Raw genomic sequence first — 21,053 nt, 5'->3', positions numbered from 1 at the left:
TTAGCAATCTGATCAGATAATGCCACCCAGCCTGGACTGAGACACTGCAATGATTCTTTTTAGCTGTTTTACAGTTTTAAAGGTCATGGGATGTTCAAATTTCATGTTAGTGGAATGAAGAAACTCTCTTTTTGTAACTTTTGATGACATCATGATATGATGATGATGATGAATGGTTGTCTCATCATGACAACAGGTGATTAATACTTGTAGCATCTGTTTGTGTCATAGCCAAGCCAAAATACATTCATAAGAAGAACATACTCATGTATTCTTCAGACATTAAAAATAAAGATTGTAACAGAAGTTGTGGTTTCTCCTCCTGGCTAGTTGTTGAGCCAGAATAGGTGTACATCTTTCCCTCGGTTATTCACTGATCAGTCATCCTGACACTTAATTGACCTCCTCCCTTATGAGGGCAGCAACAACACATCAGTGGTGATGGTTATTTTGAGAATATATATCTAATATATACTATAATTAAGTTGTGATTTAAAGATGAAATAAAAAATCCATGTGATGTACTGACTGAGCCTTGAAGTTTAGCTTCACAACACTTTGTGACATAATTCACCATGTAAACCAGTTACATACTAAACTGGAGTAATCTAATTTTGGTGGTCACAGAGGCGTCTGATAATTATATTACAAGATTAAAATAGAACCAGTCATGGCTTGTGAAAATAGGTAAAACAAGACTTTACTGTGAGAGCTGGAAATTGACAGTGAAAGTGTGATTCCCCTAAATACTAACTATGACTGTAACTATAACTTTGGTTATTTGACACATTTGTGTTAAAATATGCAGTGTAAATACTGCCAGCTGTATAACTTTCAGCAATGCTGACTCCTCCTTTAAAATCATCTCCCATAAATTTGACAGTATAATTTCAGATTCTGATTTCAGGTGACACAGGGGTTGAGTTTCCCAAATAATCTGCGCCCCACGGTGCCAAGGGGAGCGACCAGAAACCTGACCGTGTTTTTGTTAAAGATGTATTTGAGGTTCTCAAAGACTAAAATATGACACCCAGCTTTTTTGTGTTGTAAACAACTGGGCAAATAAGCCTGTCTCTCTCTAAATAAGAGATGAAAGTGATTAATGACAGCAGAATAAAAAAGGGAAAGACAATAGCATGAAGTAGAGACAGCTATCTCATCTCATCACGGCTTGGTTTCAGTCTCCACCTCTGAGCTGAACTTTCCTTCAGATGAACAGGTGGCATGCATGTTTGTTTTTTTTACTTCCTGCTACATCTTCATGTTTGGCTCTAACTGAAGACATGCCTTTGCAGACCTGACTGCATAATTAGATGTTATATAAACCCTGAGCAAAATGACCATAATGCACACAGAACACCATAATCCTAATCATTAGCTTTTCCATTTGAAATAACTAATGCACTTGAAATTCTTTGTTAAATGGTAAACTGGATTCATTATTTCACAAACTTTATCTGATTCCCCTTCCCTTGCCTTGTTTGTGTAATGCTTCATGGGTTTAAGGATAGATTCATTACCTCCATCTAGTGGTGGCAACTATAAAAGTGTTCCGGTTTGTACAGCAGTTGCTTTTCTTTGATCTTAATTGTATCTTTCCATCATATCAAAACATTAGTTATAAAAGCAAAAGCTATTATTGTTTTATTTGCTGGAGCTGTTAAATCAACAAAAGTGGAAACAAGCAAGATTGCTGTTTTATGATGAAAATGACTTCTATTTCAATAACCTAAAATGAACAGAAGGGCTTTAACCACTTAACAACAAATCTTTACACATTTGTCATTTCTTGGCCCATGGCATCAAGTTTAAGCCAAGTGGTGACATGTTTCCCCTTCCTCACACGGTCCAGACACCTACACATAGGTGTAGAGTCTTTGTTTGTAGGTGTATATGTATGTGTGGAGTGGAGTGTCTGTGTCAGTGAATATCAATCACACAGGTTCATCAATGAGAGTACTGATTATATAATTAGGACATTGGGGCCTGAATGGTCACATGGTTTATTGCATTAATCCAGACGAGGCAAGGAGAGAGAAAGGAGGGGTGGCTATAGGGGTTAAGGTGAGATTGTAGGCTGACAGATGGCCTCACTAAGCACCTGCAAATGCTGCCAGGTTTTATCTGCACGGTAAGTGTTTCGCTCAGGAAAATCAGCCTGAACAAGATGGAGGCAAAGCAACAGAAAGGAATAACGCAACACTGCAAATGGACCAACTCTGACGACCTCTCTTACATGATTTTGTAAAGAGTTAAATATACAGAATTTCTCTGGTCAGGTCTGGAGAGCGAGAAACCAGATGGAGCTGATGGATAATTTTCTAGAGGACTGGCCAGAATCTCTGGACATTTTTGGGTCGGTTTGGATGGATGCATTGGAGGTGTCCAGAGCAGCTGGAAACTGGTCCATCTGTCTGAATCTTGTGGAGCATCTGTGTCTGGGTCTGCTGAGCCAGATGGATTTTTTACTGGAAGACCAAGCTGTGTGTTTCAACGTACTGGGCCCACTGTTTGCCGACGACCCATATGTGTGGATGTTTCTCCACAGTTGAACTGGATTGAAGATTTGTATCTTTCTTTGACAATTTTCAGATTTGCTGCTTGGCAAATTTTTGTGAAGCACTTGAAGTACCTATAACATCTCCGGTGATTTTACTGTTTCAGCCAGAAAACTGTGGAAAAATGTATGTCTAACCCTAAAACTGAGTGAGTCTGAAGCAAAAGAAATTTCCAGTAGGCTACACGATGAATAATTCTTTTTGGATGAAAAGTGTCTGTGAGCATGGTTTTATTTTTTCTCCCAGGAGTGAATGAATGTGCATTTCACATGGATAATGGAGCAGAGCTGCATCAAGACTGTAGAACAATGGCATGTGTCTTGTGCAAGACCAAGACTAAGACTAAGACTTTGCAAATCAGTTCAGTTTGAACACTGGATATAAAAGAAATCTTAGAAAGCCACATCTAATAAATATGTGTTAATGTGTGTGTATGTCTGATCAAGCTGTATTGAACATCTGAAAAACTTGTTTTGTGTCATGAGTCTTTCTATGAAGGTGAAAAGAGATGAGAAACTGAAACAGTATTTTATACCACTGCAATAAATTGTCATGAATCTATGTGCAAAAGCCAATGATGATTATTTTATTACCATTAATGACTTTCATTTCTCTTTATCTTAATTGTTCCATAATTTACACACCATATCACCAAGCAATACATTCCTTAGCAGTATCAATAGAGGATATTTGGTAATATGCTTCAGTCCAAATGTAAATCCACAGATGTTGAGACAGGCTTTATTAATATATTGATACATTAGCCTATTTTATTGTATTCATTTATTCATTTTTACTTCCTTACTTACCGGTATTTAGGCCTACATACTTCAACCATTCATTTGTCTGTTGATTTTGAGGGTCCGTTCTTAGGGTCAATAAGCCTACAATACCCAGAATTCCGTGTTGCAGCAGCGTGAGCTTGTCGTTACGCTCGTTACGCAATGTTGTTTCAAAGGTTGTGTACATTCGCCGACGAGAACACATTGTGACAGCGAAATTCAGACGGTTTTATCAGTTTACAGGCTTCAGTCTGAGAGAAGCGGCTTCAAAGGTAAGATTCACGTCGACTGTGCTTCAATTGTGTAACTAAAAGGCTGTTTGTTGATAAAAACACACATTGTGGTTGAGAAATCAACGTTACGAGCTGCTTAATAAACAAAGTCTAATGATAGCTGTCACTTACCACGAAACACAGTGCTCATCCAAAATGTTCCTCGAAAATACGAGACTGAGAACAGACCTACAGTAACTGGAGGCTGATAATAGTTTACATTTTGGGTAGGTTAACAAAAAAACAAACGCTTTAACTGTGTAGGCTATTACACAAACCTGGCATGTTTTACTGTTTATTTTTGCTGTATCAACCCTTTTTTGTCATCCGTCCTAAATCTGTAATTTTAGATGAAAACTTTAATCATATTACGACAATAGAAAATAGGCTAAAGAAATAGAAATACCAGACTGACTGGGTTCAAATTGATAAGCTCTGATGTAAAATAGATTAGACTATAGCCACCATGTTAACAGTCCAAAATATTGCAAAACCACTTATAGCCTAGTCTATACAAACAGAGTTTTTTCTTTCTACCTCCCTCTAGCTGTTTGACCTCATCACTGGATCATGTTCAGTATTGCCCTATGGTATTGCCCCCCTGAGTGTGTTCAGCGTTATCCTGTAGATAAGAGCTGATCTCCAATCTGTTTGCAGTTTGTCCAATGAGCTGCTCCAATCTCCCTCTCTGTCTCTTGCTCCCTCCAGTCGGTCATCATGAGCTCCTGACGTCTGCCTCTTCATTCCTTACCATGAGTGGTGCTGCATTGGCTGTTGTGGTTGTGGTTGTCTTCTTCCTGGCCCTCTACCTCCTCCAGCGTTATGGAGATTTGCGGAAGCAGCAGCGGATGGTCTTGTTTGGGACGTTGCTCTCCTGGTTCCTCTGCTTCCTCATCATCTTCATCCTGCCCCTTGATGTCACCACGGTATGAAACTGTGTCCTGACCGGATAATCGGCCAAACGGTTTAGCCATCTGATTTGAGCTTTTCTCAGACATATCAGTATCAGTGTATGCGTTGGCCGATAAAAACTCATGTTAACAGTTACTTTGCAACTTCAAACATTGCAGGTGAACTGCAAAGTGGCTGGATTAGATTCAGATCTGACATTGGTTTTCCACTGCTAAAAATTAATGTTAGTGTTATTGTTCAATCATGTGCTGTTTATCTCATTTGTATAGGTTTGCCCCACACAATACTGTAGGGCTGATGGTAGCTTATGAAAGGATAGTGTCTAATGTTTCACAAGAGGCTTTTGCTGCTTTTTGTAGTATTTTATTGATTTGGTTTATATACAGGAGTTTATGGCAGTGCTGCACTGATTGTTAAACAATAAATTGTTGTCGCTCAGTTACATATTTGTATCGTCGATTTGAGAGATCGCTGCAAAAAATGTGTGTTCATGTCGGCTATACGTGAGGAATATCAGTCGATTAATCAATTATTGGAATGTTTTACTCCCTAATATTGATACTGGCATCAGCGCCCATATTGGCCGGGCCCTAAATGAAACCACTGCAGCTGTTTAAAGCACGTGTCAACATAAGGTCATTTTTCACTTCTAACGATAAAAACGTAATCAGCAGGATGTGAGTCTGTGTGTGTGTGCTCTGAGAACAATCTGTGTGTGAGTGGCAATGCAGAGCTGTGTGTTTACTTATGCTGCTCTTGCCCCGCCAACATACTTGTGCCATTGTAACGTGATGAAAAGGTTTTATCATGAGTGTTTACCTGACTGTGCAAACTCTGCTCCTCTCTCAGACCATCTACAAGCAGTGTGTTCATGACAATCCAAACCAGCCAGACCCTGTAACTCAAGCGAATCGGACCACAGCCGGCTCATCTCTTGATTCATCTGTGAGGTAAATAATATATTTGATTTAAGAGTACCAGGGCTACAGTTTGCTATTTTATTCTTACATGTTGTGTTTGTTTGAACGCCATCCAAAATCGTACACAGCATTTTACCATTCAGGTCGAAGTGGGAGGTTCCTTTGACATGGTTTTCAATGTATTCAGTTGCTTTAAAGAATAGAAATGACACATTTTGTGTGGTTCATGTGTGTAATTCAATTTGATTGTAGCACAGTTGGTCAGGCCAAGCATATTATGTCAACAATGTGTGTGCCTTTGTGTGTGGCAGTGTACTGAAGGTGTGTGAGAAGCCCTGGAGTTATATCCCAGATGGCGTCCTGCCAGTGTTTTGGAGAGTTGTATACTGGACATCCCAGTTTCTTACATGGTGAGACTCTACCACACATTCGCTCATTTGCTCAAACAAAGACTATAACTTCTGTTAGTTCCACACATTGTTTGTTGGACAGTTATATGGACAGTTTTTTTTGGAGGGGGGAGGATGTTGACTCTCTTTCTTCTGTGTGTGTCACAGGCTGCTGTTGCCCTTCATGCAGTCTTACGCACGATCAGGAGCTTTCTCCAGAGTTGGAAAGATTAAAACAGCTCTCATTGAAAATGCTATCTACTATGGCACCTACCTCCTCATCTTCATCTCTCTGCTCGTCTACGTGGCTGCTCACCCACAGTGGAAACTCACATGGTAGGTGAAGAGTGACCTGACCCACCCATATCCACCTCAAACAAAAGAAAGAAGAACAATTGCTCATGTTGCACCATGATTGTGTTTCATAAGTGGGTATTATGCATTTATGGATTGTGCATTGATGTAATACTTCTACTGTTGATTTACATATCTATTATCTGCCTTTGTAAAAACGTATTAAGGGCAGATCTGCAGACCATCGGTATAGCAGCTGCCAACAGCTGGGGCCTCTTCCTCCTGGTGCTGTTGCTAGGCTACGGCCTGGTGGAGATTCCACGTTCTTATTGGCTCTCATCCTCCCACGGTTACCTGTTGGCAAAGGCCTATTTCAAGGCGGCAAAAATGGCTACTGAGAAGGCTGAAGCGGAGGAGAACCTAGCAGATGTTATGGAGGTCAGTTTTATAAGCGGCTGAGTTCTGTAAGAGCTTTCAGAAAGTGTTAGATTGTTGTCCTTAAGTGTATGAAACACTAAAGAAAATAATCAACAACAAAATCAACATATCACCAGCATTTTGGCTTGTCTGGCTTTTACATTGAGAACAATATTATGTATTATCAGGAGGTGGCTGCTGCACATCAATCTGTCAGGTACAATCACTCTCTCAGGAAGTGTGTGGACACCATTTTGACAAAGGTGAGACATCTGTGAAGATGATTTGTTCCCTAGATCAAATGCACTCAGCAATATAATTTTCCCTTTTATATGCAGATGAAAAATGTAATGTTAACATATTTTACTTTAAATTTCAATTGAGAATCATTTCATTCCAGTGTCCCACTGACTACCAAGAGGAGATGGGAAGAAGTGTGGAAAGCTCTGGTGGGGAACCAAATGTCTTTCCCACCAAAAGAGGACTAATTCAGCTTCATAAAAAGGTAATTACTATGATTTAACCTTGCACTCTCATTTTAAAAGAGGAAATGCCCTGGGTGTCTGATTGTCTGTGTGTGTTTCAGGTGATCTCTGCAGTGCAGCGACACGGTCAGGCTCAGGTTCAGTGGTCTATCTTATTGGACCAGGCTTTTCACCTGGAAGACGTGGCTAAGAGCAGCAGCAGCCTGGTGCGACACTTTGTCCACAGCTTACCCTCAGTGCACCACCACAGCTGGATCCGTAGGTTCATCTACACTCCCACTGTGGGTGAGTTCACTCATTACCTCTATTTTGTGTGTGTGTGTGTTTGGGGGGGTGGGGTCCTGTAGTCTCTCCCATCATAAGTCCCCTGGAGCTGTCCCTATCTGCCCCGCAAATTGTGTGCGTGGTGCATTAAAATCGGAGGACGTGGAAAGTGGCCAGGTATCCACCTCTCCGTCCCCCGAAATGTAAGTGTATGCTACTGCTGTCTCATAGCCTGTCCCACCATGAGCCCCCCTGAACCCTCTCCAGTCTGCCCCGCGATGTGTGAGTGTGTGTAGTGCATAAACCCTGAGAGGTGTATGCTGGGCGAACTATGTGAGGTTTAGGAGGCCAGGCAAGTGTGGGTCCGGTCCGAACAGCTGTAGGATGGGACGATAGGAGCGAGACAGTGGTGCCAGCTAGACCGCGGTGCAACTTTCATATTCAAACAGCCAGTTTTTATGTCCAAGCTTTTGAGAAAAAACCTAAATAATGGCTTATATTTGTACATTTTGTTGAAGTAGTGACTTTGCAAAGGCCTAATTTATCCCAGAACTCCCCCAGTTAAATAGTGGTGGTGTGATGTCACTGCTGAACTGTGTTACTGTTGTTGAAACACAAATCTTAGGGAATCACTGTAATTCAATTCCATGGGATCTCAATTATTGGAAGCTTCAGTTCAAGGCCAAGATTTTGGATGTACCTGACCTGTACATGTCCATGCACATCATAGCAAAAAGTATGAAGAACTGTTGTATCACTAGGACTGGGTACAAGTCAAGACACACTTCAGTAACACAGTTTGCTTGTTTGTGAGTTCAGTATGTGAAATATTTAACTCCAATTCCAGTTTGAATGTTCCTCCTACATTTTTATTTACGCATGTGTGTGTTTGTCGTCCCCAGAGTGGTACTGGGAGTGTGTGTTCAGGCAAGGTTTCTACAAGCTGCTGGCTGTGCTCCTGGGTCTCCTCTCCGCAGCAGTAGTCTGGTCCGAGTGCACCTTCTTCAGCACACACCCGGTCCTCTCTCTCTTTGCTGTCTTTATTTGGATGGCCGAAAAACAATACAACTACATTTGTATCGAGGTAATCGACCTGTAGTCTCACCTCCAATATCTTATGAATAATCACTGAACAAACAAATTAAACAAAGATGTATTTCTACTCTCTTCAGTTGTGATACATTGAACTAATCCAGCCATCCTGTTTCTTTTTTCTTTTCCCCAGATGGCATGCTTCATCAGTATCCTCTTCCTGTGTGTGTGTGTCTACTCCACGGTATTCAGGATACGATTTTTCAACTACTATTACCTGGTGCCACATCACCAAACTGATGCTTACAGCCTGCAGTTCAGCGGCATGTAAATCCGACACACATCCCTCATGAAGTCACAATTTAAACACATATTTACTTCACATCATAGGCATAGAGTGTTGCTTCAGTTATTCAGTTTACAGCACAGCGCCACACTCTACACTGTTCAGTTCTTGTATTATGATTCAAGGTTTCTTCCTTTTACTTATTTTATACTCAGGTTGTTTTGTCGCCTGACTCCTCCATTGTGCCTCAACTTCCTGGGCCTGATTCACATGGACTCTGCCATCTCACACCAGGACAGAATACAAACTTCCTACACTTCTGTAAGTCACACATGCGCGCACACATGCATGCACAAGCCAACAAAGGCATTTATCACATATAAGTATTCATGCACCATAACAGAGAAGAGCTGTTCAGGAAATGCAGTGTTAGCACTTAAATGTACACAGATGGTCTCAAATGGAGTGATGCTATGTCTCTTTCTCTCTCTCTCTCTGTCAGATCATGGGCTCTATGCATCTGCTACCTTTCATATCTGATGGATTCTACATTTACTATCCCATGCTGGTTTTGCTGCTTTGCTTTGCCACTTTTTACAAGTAAGCCAAATAACCACGCTGATCAGATATTAGCTTATTGCAGATTTATCAAAATCAGTAGTATCATAACAAAAAAACAAGAAATAACTGATCAGAAATGGCAAATAAGTAATTAGGTACATTAGAAAGTACTTCTCCATTTCAATGTCCACCAGAGAGCATTGAAAAGTTGTTTTTTCAACTTGACTCGGTTATTTTTTGATGTTGCAAATAATGAAAATGTGTTTGATATTTGAAATTGTCTTTGTAGCCTGGGCTCTCGCTGTTTGAACCTCCTGGGCTTCCATCAGTACATTACTGATGATGACTTGACCTCTGACCTGGTGGATGAAGGCAAAGAGCTCATCAGAAGAGGTAGTTTCATCAGAGAGTTATATTTATTTCTGATGTATCTGTGTATCATTACTTGTTAATCGTATACTATATATTTATATCTGACATGTCAGTTCACCTTAAAGGACAATTCCAGGCATATGGTGGTGTATAGCCATCTGATGTTGTCTGTGAAACATCAGACAGAACTACTGCATAACAGGAGCAATTAAAAATAAAATCTTCAGATTCATCCTTTTAGACCTAAAACATTGGGAAACTATAGCCCCAGGTTGAATTTGCCTGGAATTGTCCTTAAAGTTGTTAAATATGTGAATTTAATAGCAATTTTAATGAGCAAATGCCTGTTAAGAAATTGTAATGACATGAACTTCAATGTGTTCCTATGTAGAAAGAAGGAGAAGACAGAAAGCTGAAGACGCAGAAAATCGGAGATGGGTAAGAAGTTTTTATTCTATCAATTAATTTCTCTCAGAGGCCAAGACAATCCACGCGATCTATTAGCTCACTGTTTTAACTGGTCTGTGTATCCAGGTATTAATGAGCCTGCTTTTTTTCCCCCTGTTTAAGGCCTGGAGGGAGCGATTTGGAAATCATGGGGCCACTGGGCAGAGCAGAGCTGGTTACACTGAGATAAAGGATGACAGCCCTGTAACAGAGACCAAGAAAAGTGGTAGGGATTAAAGAAAGCTACTATACCTGATGATAATATTAATACAAATATTTCTTGCTGTTGCTAACAGTTACTGAAACTGATATGACAATACATGTCAACAGGGGTTGGCTGGATGGCTTGATAATACATAGTACATATCCTCTTTGTCAGGTTTAGGTGGTTTTTTATAGACCATGTACTTACTGCCTGTACAGGAAAGTAAACAAAAGGCACCCCACCCACATAAGGTTGGTTGAGGCTTTGCACTGTGTCAGGGTGGGTTACTGTGGAATTTGAACCACTCATTGACTCCCATGTCCCAACAGTAACTTACATCTACGAGACATCTATTACAAAAAAGTAATTTTATAACGGCTATTCTGTCCACCAAAAAGTAGTGTTAATATCTGCATTTGTTGTCACCTCATATCTTTGTCACTTTGTTGTCATTAAAATGTGCATTTGTGGTTAAGGATCACTTAATTTCCACCATGAATACACCTATACATTGCTCTTTGTCATTTTCAGTCATAACATTCACCAGAGGAGATGGAGAGACAGATGAGCAGCAGACTAGTTTACTGCGAGACAACTACTCCAGTGATGAAGATTCACCAAACAGGAGGTATGGTTCTCATCAAATAAAAACACTTGGTGTTTGATAGGGGCTGAATGTCCCACAGAGCAGCCAGACATGTTTTCACTTACTCTGCCTCTCTGTGTTTGACATAACAGATCTACAGGAGGACGTTACCGGTCTCTGTCACCCCCTAGGATGGGCATCTTTGAAGATGTGTGATTGAGTGAGGGCATGGAGAGAAACCAAAAACCTAACATAAAATGACTCTTACACTAACACTAAAGTACTGTATATTTTCTTGACAAAGGGAATATGAGAATGTGACATGTACATTATCAAAAACAGATGTGAACTCTGTAAATAAAGGTTGTTGTTTTTTTTTTTAAATCTTGTCTGATTTATGGAACTGGTTTGTAGAAAGAGATTAGTAACTGTTAAGGGATGTTACTAAACCTAAGACATGCCCTGTTCGTATACAACCGATCCCCCTTGATAATCTCTTGAGCAACTGCAATAAGCAGGTGTACAGTAAGAGATGAGTGAAACAGTGAGAACATACAAACTCAACCCTGAACTCTCTTGCTGTAAGGACATGTGATAAAACACTTCACTGTGCTGCCATACATCCATTGCTTAGGCTATGTGAAAATTTAATATTGACACATTTCATTGATGAATTAAATGTTAGGCTGTGCAGAAAGGAAGACACATTAACATAACTAAATGCATTTGAACATAGGCCTATGTGATATTCTTTATTGATGTCGTTCGTTAATGTAGCCTCTCAATTTAATTGAATGACAGAAATAGTTTTATTTAGTTAATTAATTTACTTAATTTAACACAAACTACATAAAATGCTCATTTGCATCCAGGTAGCCTATCATACCACAGTAGCCAGCAATATGCTATTTGCACCCGTGGTCTGGACCACAGCCATGTTCATTTCCTGACCTATAGTTTTAGTGATTAATTCAGTCAACTTAGTGAGTAAAACTTTTCGCTTTTCACACAGGAATTGAATGCCAGTCTTTTGGAAGAAAGTGCTACCCTTGGCCTTAGCACCACAATACTTCTTTGTCCTATCTGACCCATAGATCTGACCTGACCACATAAAACCTTTCAGCTACAGAGGCGTTCAGTTCAGGAGCACTTTGCCGACACAATTTGTTTTCTCACATATAAAATCAGACAGCGGTTAGTAACGCTTGAAAGAAAATTCACACCAAAAAAAAAATGATGCAAAAAATAGCGATCGTTTCAACGCTTCGATTTTTGGTCGTTTGCGGCACCCGTACCGTAAACACAAGCGGAATGCGCAAGGGGAAAAAAACACTCGCCACTTGGTATTCAACACAGAAACACAGTCTGCCGTTTGTATGGCAATAATGGATACGAGCTAACTGGCCATCGCTGATAACCCGGCTACGTTTTTAGATATATCGACCAGCGTCACTCTGTGTGCAACACCTTGATATTTATTAATTCCCGTCGTTTCGTGTCTCTGTAATCCACCGGGTGAGTAAACTGTGGTTTGTAACGTTATTGAACAGCAGCTGTGGACAGGCTACGTAGCTAGCTCACCGACGCAGCCTTATGTGGAATCGCTGATTTGCTTTTAGCATTGACTCAGTTGGTCAAACTGCGCCTTTTAAATAATACGTATTTGTAGATTTTACCTTTATTTGTTTACATAAACTATATAGTCGCATGTATCTCTTGCAAAACCACAAGATAAGACCAGCTGTAGCGGACGACAGCCAGAAGTCAGTCTTGACCTGAGTTTAGCTGGTCCACCCTTTTGGCTAACTTAGCTGTTAACGTTAAATGTTAGGTTGGAGACAAGAGGCTCAGTCTTGTTACACTGTCAAACACGTTTTAAGAAGCTGAAGCTTGTAATTTAGCAGCACAGGCCAGAGTTTCCTATTTTTTATGCTGGTGCTTGTTTGTCAGCTTGGTCTTCCTGCGCCTTTAGCTTTTGCTAAACCTCAAGGATTCATTCATGTAGGCATCATCTTTTAGTCCCAAACGCACCTCTGTCTGCTCTCCTTTTTTCTTCTTCTGCCTTCTCTCCTTTTGTAATGTGTATATGAATGCATGTGCTACGAGGGATAAACAATCTCGTTGTGTGGTCATATGCAATGACAATGAAGTGTTCTATTCTATTCCGAATTCCGTTCCGTTCCATTATCACGACTGACTGTATCCGTGGCGTTTGATTTACAGCCGCAGTTTTATGATTTACCACCGTGAAATCAGTTAGTGCTTTAACCTATGAGAAACCTGCAGTAAGTCATTCATGATGTGACACACAAGCGGGTGTTTCCCAACTGGTTTCTAGGTTGTCGTTTGTATGGAAGCGGTCACAGCATGGAGATAGACTGGGGTTGATTGGACGTATTAGTTACATGGACAGTATGCACTGCCACCACCAGATAATAATAGGATACTGTAGCCTACTAGAGACGTGTGTGTGTGTTATGCTTGAATAGCATAGAGTTTCAGCACTCATATGTCCGTGGGAATGTCCTGCTAAATGAGGACTTTCTCGCTGTCTTGCAGGCAGATAAAGAAATGTCAGCATTGACAGGAACAAACTGAGACCTACCTGTTGAGTAATACAGTGAGTGTGTCTGTCATGAAGGTTCCTTAAAAAAGTGGTCCTAATATTTGTGCACTTGAAAACAAAATTGCACATACAGTATAGTTGATTGGCTATGGACTTTTTGTACTCAGCATTTTTTTTGTCACTAAAGACAATGATGCAACTCTCAACTGATGCCAGCAGAAGTTGCTCAGAGCTACTTGCAAGTCTGACAGCGAGTTTTTCCACATCGACCTGTAAAACCATAAATACCTTAGCCATAGCTGGCAGACAGAAATGACTTGTTTCAACAGGTCATTATAGAGTTAAGGGAAAGTGAGCTGACCCTCCCTGTGGTTTCTATTTCTCCAGTCTGTAGACAGCTATGGGTGGGCTGGGGAACGGCCGCCGTGGAGGAAGATCACCCCCTCTAATGATCGGCGCTCTGATCGCCTGCATCCTTGTTCTGGGCTTTAACTACTGGGTGTGCAGCTCACGCAACCTGGAGCTTCAGGTAAGTTAAGCTATCTGTTGTTTATGTGTTTGCATATCTTCAGCACAATGTACTCCCCTTTTTAAAAAACCAACAGCAATCTACTGGAAAAAGTCAAAAGTGGTGTGAGCAGTGCCGGACAGAGACTGTTGAAATTTTAACTTGAAAACAACACTGTTCCTTCACAATCTGCATGCCCCAAATTCATAGAAATGCATTATCGCTGCACTGACACAGTTGTGGTCTCCAGAGCTGAGAGGACGTGCAACCGGATACTTTAGTTGAAGCAAAAAAAGGCTTATGGTTAGCATCAGACAAACACCAGGCACATAAACAAAGTTAAGTTAAAGCTAGTGAGACCTAGTTAGCTTTTTTTTTTTATAATACTACAGTGACAGAAGAGAGGATTGTAGGTGTGAAACTGCTAACAGTGCAGGTAACGTTGCAGGTTTTTAGGTCTTCTTAGTTATAAGCTATAAGCAATAAGTTACAAGTTGTACGGATAAATGCCATGATACAGGGCAGATGAGACAGCGTACTGTGGCCTGGCTTCAGTTTGCTCTCTCAATGTTACCCACCTACCAAGCAGATTAACTCCTTTACAGAGCCAGGACTGTGCAGGGACACACGATGTCATGCTAACTGAATGAACAGCTAGCAGATCATAAGGACATATTATGTCCTGAATTTATTAAAAAATGATCGTAGAGTACAATTGCCCACTTCTGCATTTTAGTAATTTAAAGGATACCTTCACTAATCATACTTACCCGGTAATTTGAATGTAGCTTAAGGCCACATGACTCTGCAGTTCTTTATTCTTCTTTCTCATCAGTTATGTTCCTCATTTGGTCCCCCTTTTTCCTCAGGCTTTCACAGTTTTGTTATGAGAGAGTCTTTTTGTATGCTATGCAATTTTCTTATCAACTGTCACAATAGCCATCACCATTAATTTGGAAGACATCTGTAAGCAACTTTACTGAGGAACTTTTTATTTGGTTGTTGGAACAGGAATAGTGAAAAGGCTTGAGTAAAGATGTCCCGATCTTCTTTTGCTGTCTTGGATCTAAATAGCGTAAAAAAGACCCCCACCCCCAAAAAAACAAACAAACAAAACAAAAACAAAAAGACTACCTACAATAACGCTTTATATTGTGTTCCTATCAATTTTGTCTTTCTGTGTGTGATACAGACTAAGCTCTACGAGTTGGAAGGCCAAGTTCGACGGGGGGCAGCAGAGCGAGGAGTAGCAGAGATCAAGAAGAATGAGTTCCAAGAGGAGATCCAGAGGCAGAAGGAGCAAATCAGCCACATAGAAAGCCTCTACAAGAGACAGCTGGAAGGAGCCCAGAACACTTGCAGCATGGAGAAGGTGCAAACAAACGCCTTCGGGAGGTTAAATGGGAACAAAAAGCAACCGGAACAAATTGCACATAAAACTGTTGTCTATAAACAGCAGCCACAGTAGTTAATTTGGGACCAATTAAAACATTTCTTTCCTTTATTGCTTGCTCACTGTTTTTGTTCTCACTAAACTCATAAATCGAGAGGAGAAATATTGACTGAATATTGATTGTTGTCACTTTTTTTTTTACTTTTAGGGCACACTCCAGCAGAACATTTCCTCCTCTACCAAAACCATACTGGAACTCAAGGGTAACTGTTAATAATTAACTTCTTCATTTCAAAAATGGCAGATTTCAGTCTTGTGAATTGTTATTAAGATTTTATATTGCTTTAATATCTTGTTAGGTCAGTTAAATCAGCTGAATGATGACCTGGGGAACCTGCAGAAGGAGCTACAGGGTTGCCAAAGCAACATCAACACACTTGACAGCAAACTCACTTATGACATGTAAGAAAAAGATTCTTTGCTGTGGTAAAATGTATGCATGTTGATGGAAGAGAGTTAAAGATGAATTGTTTTTATCTTGTTTTATGGTTCATTCATTATTAACTCAACCTCACATACATCACATTAACACAAAGCGCTGTATAATATCAGCTCAGTCCAGTGAATAGAGTTTTGTTTGTGTGTGCTGGTACACATTTGCAGGACCCATTGTCAATCCCAGGTCCTGTCCCAGAAGGAGTTGTGTGATGAGAGAGTGGCAGCTGCAAAACTTGAAGTTCAGAAAAAAATGGAGAAGCGTATCATCCCTGCTGCAGGTGGCACAACACAGGTAGGTTGTTTGATAACATACCAGCCTCTCCCCAAGATTAGAATTGGGGCAGATGGCTGTGAAGTATCAGCTGTACAAGGCCTGATCCAGCTCTCACGCTTTGTTAATTGCAGTTTGAGAAAACCGGTTGTTATTAATACTTCACTTAGGGTAGAAACCATAGAAGAGTTTCTCAACAAAAACATGTGCCACTCACCCATCTTGGTGATGTTTTAATCCACCCACCTGACAACTTTTTCTTAGTTAGTTCACAGTCATTCTCTGCAATCTTTTTGCACACATGTTTGGAAAGGGGTCTAAAAGCATTGACTGGCTTTTATGTCACCTCTTTTTGCAATTATTGTTAAATCCAGCTGTTTGCTTTTGGTAATGTAAAAGATATATCATGATGTTTACCCCTCAACAGGAAAATGCAGTGGATGGAGCAGTCAAAGAGGACAGACCCGCCATGACGGAGGCAGATGGGGTGAAGATGGAAACAGTTGTTAACCAAACTCCAAGTTTGTCTCAACCCAAAGAAAATGAACCCGAACTTCTGACCAATGAGATCATTTTAGACAAAGGTAAAAAAAACAAAAAACATGGAGAGACTGGGAGGTAGTGGCTCTGTGTAGTGAATTGAAATTTAACTTAAAAACTTTAAAATAAGTGTTGTTTTTGTTTTTTTACTTAACATTTGATGCATTTTGTATATGTTTATATATCTACATATTTCCAAGTTCACTTGCAAATACAAATGTAATTCCTCACATTGCACTTGCTTCCTGCTCTCTTATATCCCAGATATTGATGCTCCTGCGGACCTGCAGGCAGTGAAAGAGTCTGTTGCCCCTGATGCAGAAGTCAGGCAGGACATTTTGCTACCACCAGAGGGAGCTGTCAAAACACAGGAGGATGAAGCAGAGAGCAACAAACTCTTGAAGAATAATCTGACTGAGCAGAAAGAGATGAAAGTCATGGATGCTCATGAAGAGGGAGCTCAGACAGAAGGTAAAGGACTTGGAGGATCGTACCATACGACATGCTCAGTGCATCAGTTGACTTTTTTTTCTTTTTCAAATTACTTGTTCTACATGTGGCATACCTTACATTACGCTGTTTGAAGACACAGTTTTCACAATACATCTAAACAAAGTGCTGAATGTGACTTTATGCCCACAGTTGCTCATAGCACTGTAGCTTATTTCCATAACACATTGACGTATCAGAAGTTGGTGCCATTCTGGGTCCGACTGAACATGTGACATGACACATGTTATTCTATCCTCAAATGCTTCTTTTTTGCAACAGGGCAGATAATATATACCGTACATATTTTTGATTTATATTTTTACAAGTAGAGGGCATGTATATCCTATGGATGCATAAGTGTCTGTTCCCTGCTTGAAGTGTGTAACGTATCTGAGACAGAACGGCAGTTCATGGTCCCCTCCACCTCATTAAGTAGCAGCAGTTAAACACAGTCATAGAGAAGAGGAAATTGTTCCTAAAGTTAAAACTCCAATTTGTTCTTGTCTTTTAGAGGCTGACCCTGGGATGGAAGGCATGTTGATTGGCCAGGGGAAGGTAGACGAGACTGCGGTTGGTCAGAAACTGGATGAGCCAGACGAGTATGATGGAGACGAGCAGATAGTGGGTGGAGTCGATTTGGAGAAAGATCACCAAAATAACAAGCCGGAAAACACAGGTGTGTGTTTGATAAAGTCCAAAGTGCATAATCTTTATAAAGTGCAGATTGACTAAGGGATAACTTGATTTAAAGAAATAAAAGTGTGAATGTGTTAATTGTCCTGTTTGATAGATATGGCGGAGGAGCTGGCTGACTATAACGGGGATGATGAGAATGAAGGAGAGTTTGAAGCAGACAAACAAGCTGAACTTGCTCAAAACTAAGGTATACACAGAACAATGCATTGTCTCCTGCACTTTCTTTCACTTGTTTTATGCTCAAACGGTTTTTATGGTGTAACGAAACTGACTTTGCATGTAGTCCTATCATATTTTACTTTTCGATAGCTGTGAGTTCCTATAAATCACTTCTGAGTATCTTTGCTGCATTGAAGGTTGTACATGTCATATTTCTTATGACATGTTCGGTTAAAAAAACAACAAAAAAAAAACTATATAAAGAGCATTGTCTGATGCAGTTTTTATTGTTGAACAAATTTTATCTTTTTGTGTTACATACAGTTTATTTCTCATACAGGGATGCAGCTGGAGAAGGATCCTGGACAGGACACCCGGAAGCAAGACCTGTTTTACACCTAAGCACAATTGCACCGTACAGGTTAACGCATCCCTTCAAACATAGGTGAACACAAAACAGACCCGGAGGGGAAGAATTACTACACGAAACACTTTTCATGAGGATTTACTCCCGTGTCTTTTCATTTGTCATATTAATTCCATCTCAGTCACTTGATTTTATTACATTTTGTTAAATATTTCTTCCTTCGGAATCATCTTCTCTTATTGTAGTACATATCCAAATCACAATTGAGTGCAATATGCCCACACACCTTTTTCCATTAGCATTCATTTCACTGTACATAAAATCCTTTAAGGTCTGTGCTGACATTCATTGCTGTCTATCTTGATGACATGAAAATACTTGGTACAAAGTATTTTCATATCACGTGCTTTGTAGCACATCATCAAGATTTGACAGCATTTCGCTTGAAAAATTCAACATACCTGGTAATCAGTGATAATAGGCGTATATTTGCCTGTCATGTCCACTCTGTAGTGACTGTACCTGGATGATAGTGTGCAGACCCCAGTAGGGTTACAAGATGTCGAATACTGAAGCACGTGTAAATGATCTGAGTGATCCCAGTGACCCACTGACTCCTTCAACAGAGGGCAGGTCTCCTCACTCCGAGGTTCAACAGCATCTTAATGCCTTAAGATACTTTTGTACAGTTTCCAATTGCGAGGATGCTAAATTAGGGAACATTTCATGCAACAAAATGTCCACAATAGCAGATGTTCTTCTTGAACTGTTGTTATTTTGATGTTACCCCATTCAAATGGAAAAAGAAACACAGCAGCTCTTTTGATTCCTCTGCAGCCAAAGATGCTAGTGTGCCACGTAACATCTTATGGAATATAAACTGCTGTAACTTTTTTCAGGTTTTATGATTGCTGTAAATTGACATGTATGATTCATCTCTTCTAAGGCATCACTTTGATTTGGTAGCATTATTCTCAGCTGCACTTCAAATCAAATGTCCTAAGGTTAAATATGTGCTGTTTTCCACATGTAAGATCAGTGACACAGGACAACAGGATTATGTTATAATGAAAGGAATACTCTGGAACATCTGGATATTTGTAAATGAACAAGTTTATTTTTATTATGATGCATGCCTTATTGATTCCGTGTGCACCAGTTTCCTCTACAGCCGTGTACTTCTGACTGTGGACCGGCTCAGATATTTGTGACGTTACTTTGTGGATACTGTCTCTGATCTGCTGAATCGGGTGAACTTTGTACACTTTGTTGAGAATGTGGAAAGAGTTTTCTATGAATTGCTGTAATATTATGAAGGACATTTCCTGGAAGTAGGACCACTGTGTTGTCCGTTAAGGCTCCTGGAATCCAGTAGATGTGAATTGGTCAGTAGGTCTATTAAAATGTATTTATCTGTCCATCTTGGAACTGTACTAGACTGGAAATTGTGTGGACGAGCACAAACCTGAACTAATTATAGGCATCGGGAGTAACAAAAAAGTTACATTTGTGGCGGGTTATTTTGTTGCCTTGTGTTTTATACAGATGTCAGATGACTTGTTGTATTTTTCAGCTATTCAGCTTCATGTAGAAGTGTTGAATGTGACTACAGACCCACAGTTACTCATTACACTGTGGTTGTATTTGCCATAATTTCCATAATGCTTTGACTTATCCAACAGAGAATAACTCACTAAAGCGGTATCTTCATAGAGTGCTGGTATTTGCCTAACTGAAATCTTTAAACACGTGCATGGTTGGTGGAATACAATGGTGTGAAACACAGTTCAGCTATTTTGCACATGGATGTTGCAAGGTCAAGTGTGCAGGAGAGAACTGAATTTTACTACAAGGATAAAGTCCAAGACAATGGTTTGGTCCTTCCTGATGTAAACCATAAAAAACTTGCATTATCAATTTAAAATTTTGTTAACTTATTTTTAATTTATGTTATTGTTATTGGTTTTTTAATCTGGGCCTTGTTATCATGTCATAACCATGTAAATACAGAAAAGCAAAGCTGATTTAACATTAATGGTGCAACTAAGATCAGTGATAACTATTTGACAGTTACAAAATGGGAAACCCCTTTGCCAGTAGGTTAAGATCAGCTAGAAGGCAGTCAGACCTGTTCACCGTCAGCACCTGTAAAGACCATAATCCCTTTTGTTTGCCTTTTATCTCCATTTTGGATGATGTTGCAGGGGAGGCTCCTGGGATATTTTTTATGATGTCATGTTGTTTCCACAGTTGCTGTTCTTCATTGTCTGGCCAATGTGGCAAAGCTTAGACAACTACTGCTTTGTTTTGTCTGAAACATTTCCCAGCCCAACTGTAAATGCTGAACTACAAGTCGATCTACCTGGAGAGAAAATGTATGATTTTTTTTTATTATTATTTAATAAATTTGATCAATGGGTTTGGTTGATTTGTTGATTTTTTTTTGTTTGTTTCATTCTGTACTGCAGAGGAAATTTGTGAAATCTCTAAATAACCATAGCATTTATTGAATAGAGAATAAAATAGTTTTTACTACCACCTTCAAGACTTTTTTTTAACTTGTTTGTGATGAGAACATTTTTATCTTTATCTTCTGAGGAGGAACTGCAAGATTATTGCAATTGAAGAACAAGAGAACACATTTAACACACATTAGACTATTAAGCTCTACTTCAACAGCAAAAAAAAAGACAATGTACAGTGAAATGACAAGGGGTATCTAAGTTTTTAATTTGCATAGATAACAAATACTTTCCACTCTTTCCGCTTGTGACAGTTGAA

The 21,053-nt window shown here is 39.8% G+C and overlaps 2 protein-coding genes across 4 annotated transcripts; both read left to right on the top strand.

Annotated features, from left to right (window-relative positions):
• The first annotated feature begins 3,512 nt into the window (after positions 1–3,512).
• Positions 3,513–11,157, top strand: lmbrd2a (LMBR1 domain containing 2a). 2 transcript variants are annotated; one of them, XM_085786606.1, is made up of 18 exons: positions 3,513–3,612; positions 4,321–4,538; positions 5,374–5,474; positions 5,756–5,854; positions 6,002–6,169; positions 6,355–6,565; positions 6,733–6,807; positions 6,945–7,049; positions 7,131–7,314; positions 8,196–8,377; positions 8,519–8,652; positions 8,827–8,932; positions 9,114–9,211; positions 9,462–9,565; positions 9,936–9,982; positions 10,115–10,217; positions 10,728–10,824; positions 10,935–11,157. In XM_085786606.1, the coding sequence occupies exons 2-18, from the start codon at positions 4,365–4,367 to the stop codon at positions 10,996–10,998; spliced, it is 2,052 nt and encodes a 683-aa protein (XP_085642732.1). In that variant the 5' UTR covers positions 3,513–3,612; positions 4,321–4,364; the 3' UTR covers positions 10,999–11,157. The 2 variants fall into 2 exon arrangements, with proteins under 2 accessions (XP_085642732.1, XP_085642731.1); XM_085786605.1 differs by having other exon boundaries at positions 10,932–11,157.
• Positions 11,158–12,109: 952 nt separating this feature from the next.
• Positions 12,110–20,811, top strand: golm1 (golgi membrane protein 1). Of its 2 annotated transcripts, none has more exons than XM_085786602.1 (11): positions 12,110–12,297; positions 13,736–13,877; positions 15,049–15,228; positions 15,458–15,512; positions 15,609–15,711; positions 15,913–16,039; positions 16,446–16,602; positions 16,823–17,029; positions 17,562–17,726; positions 17,841–17,933; positions 18,246–20,811. In XM_085786602.1, the coding sequence occupies exons 2-10, from the start codon at positions 13,749–13,751 to the stop codon at positions 17,930–17,932; spliced, it is 1,215 nt and encodes a 404-aa protein (XP_085642728.1). In that variant the 5' UTR covers positions 12,110–12,297; positions 13,736–13,748; the 3' UTR covers position 17,933; positions 18,246–20,811. The 2 variants fall into 2 exon arrangements, with proteins under 2 accessions (XP_085642728.1, XP_085642730.1); XM_085786604.1 differs by having other exon boundaries at positions 12,120–12,297; positions 13,743–13,877.
• Positions 20,812–21,053: the final 242 nt, after the last annotated feature.

Source organism: Trachurus japonicus, chromosome 9, assembly GCF_045865225.1.
Source record: "Trachurus japonicus isolate A0001 chromosome 9, Traja_1.0".
Taxonomy (NCBI): Eukaryota; Metazoa; Chordata; class Actinopteri; order Carangiformes; family Carangidae; genus Trachurus; species Trachurus japonicus.
This window is presented reverse-complemented; position numbering and strand designations above follow the sequence as displayed.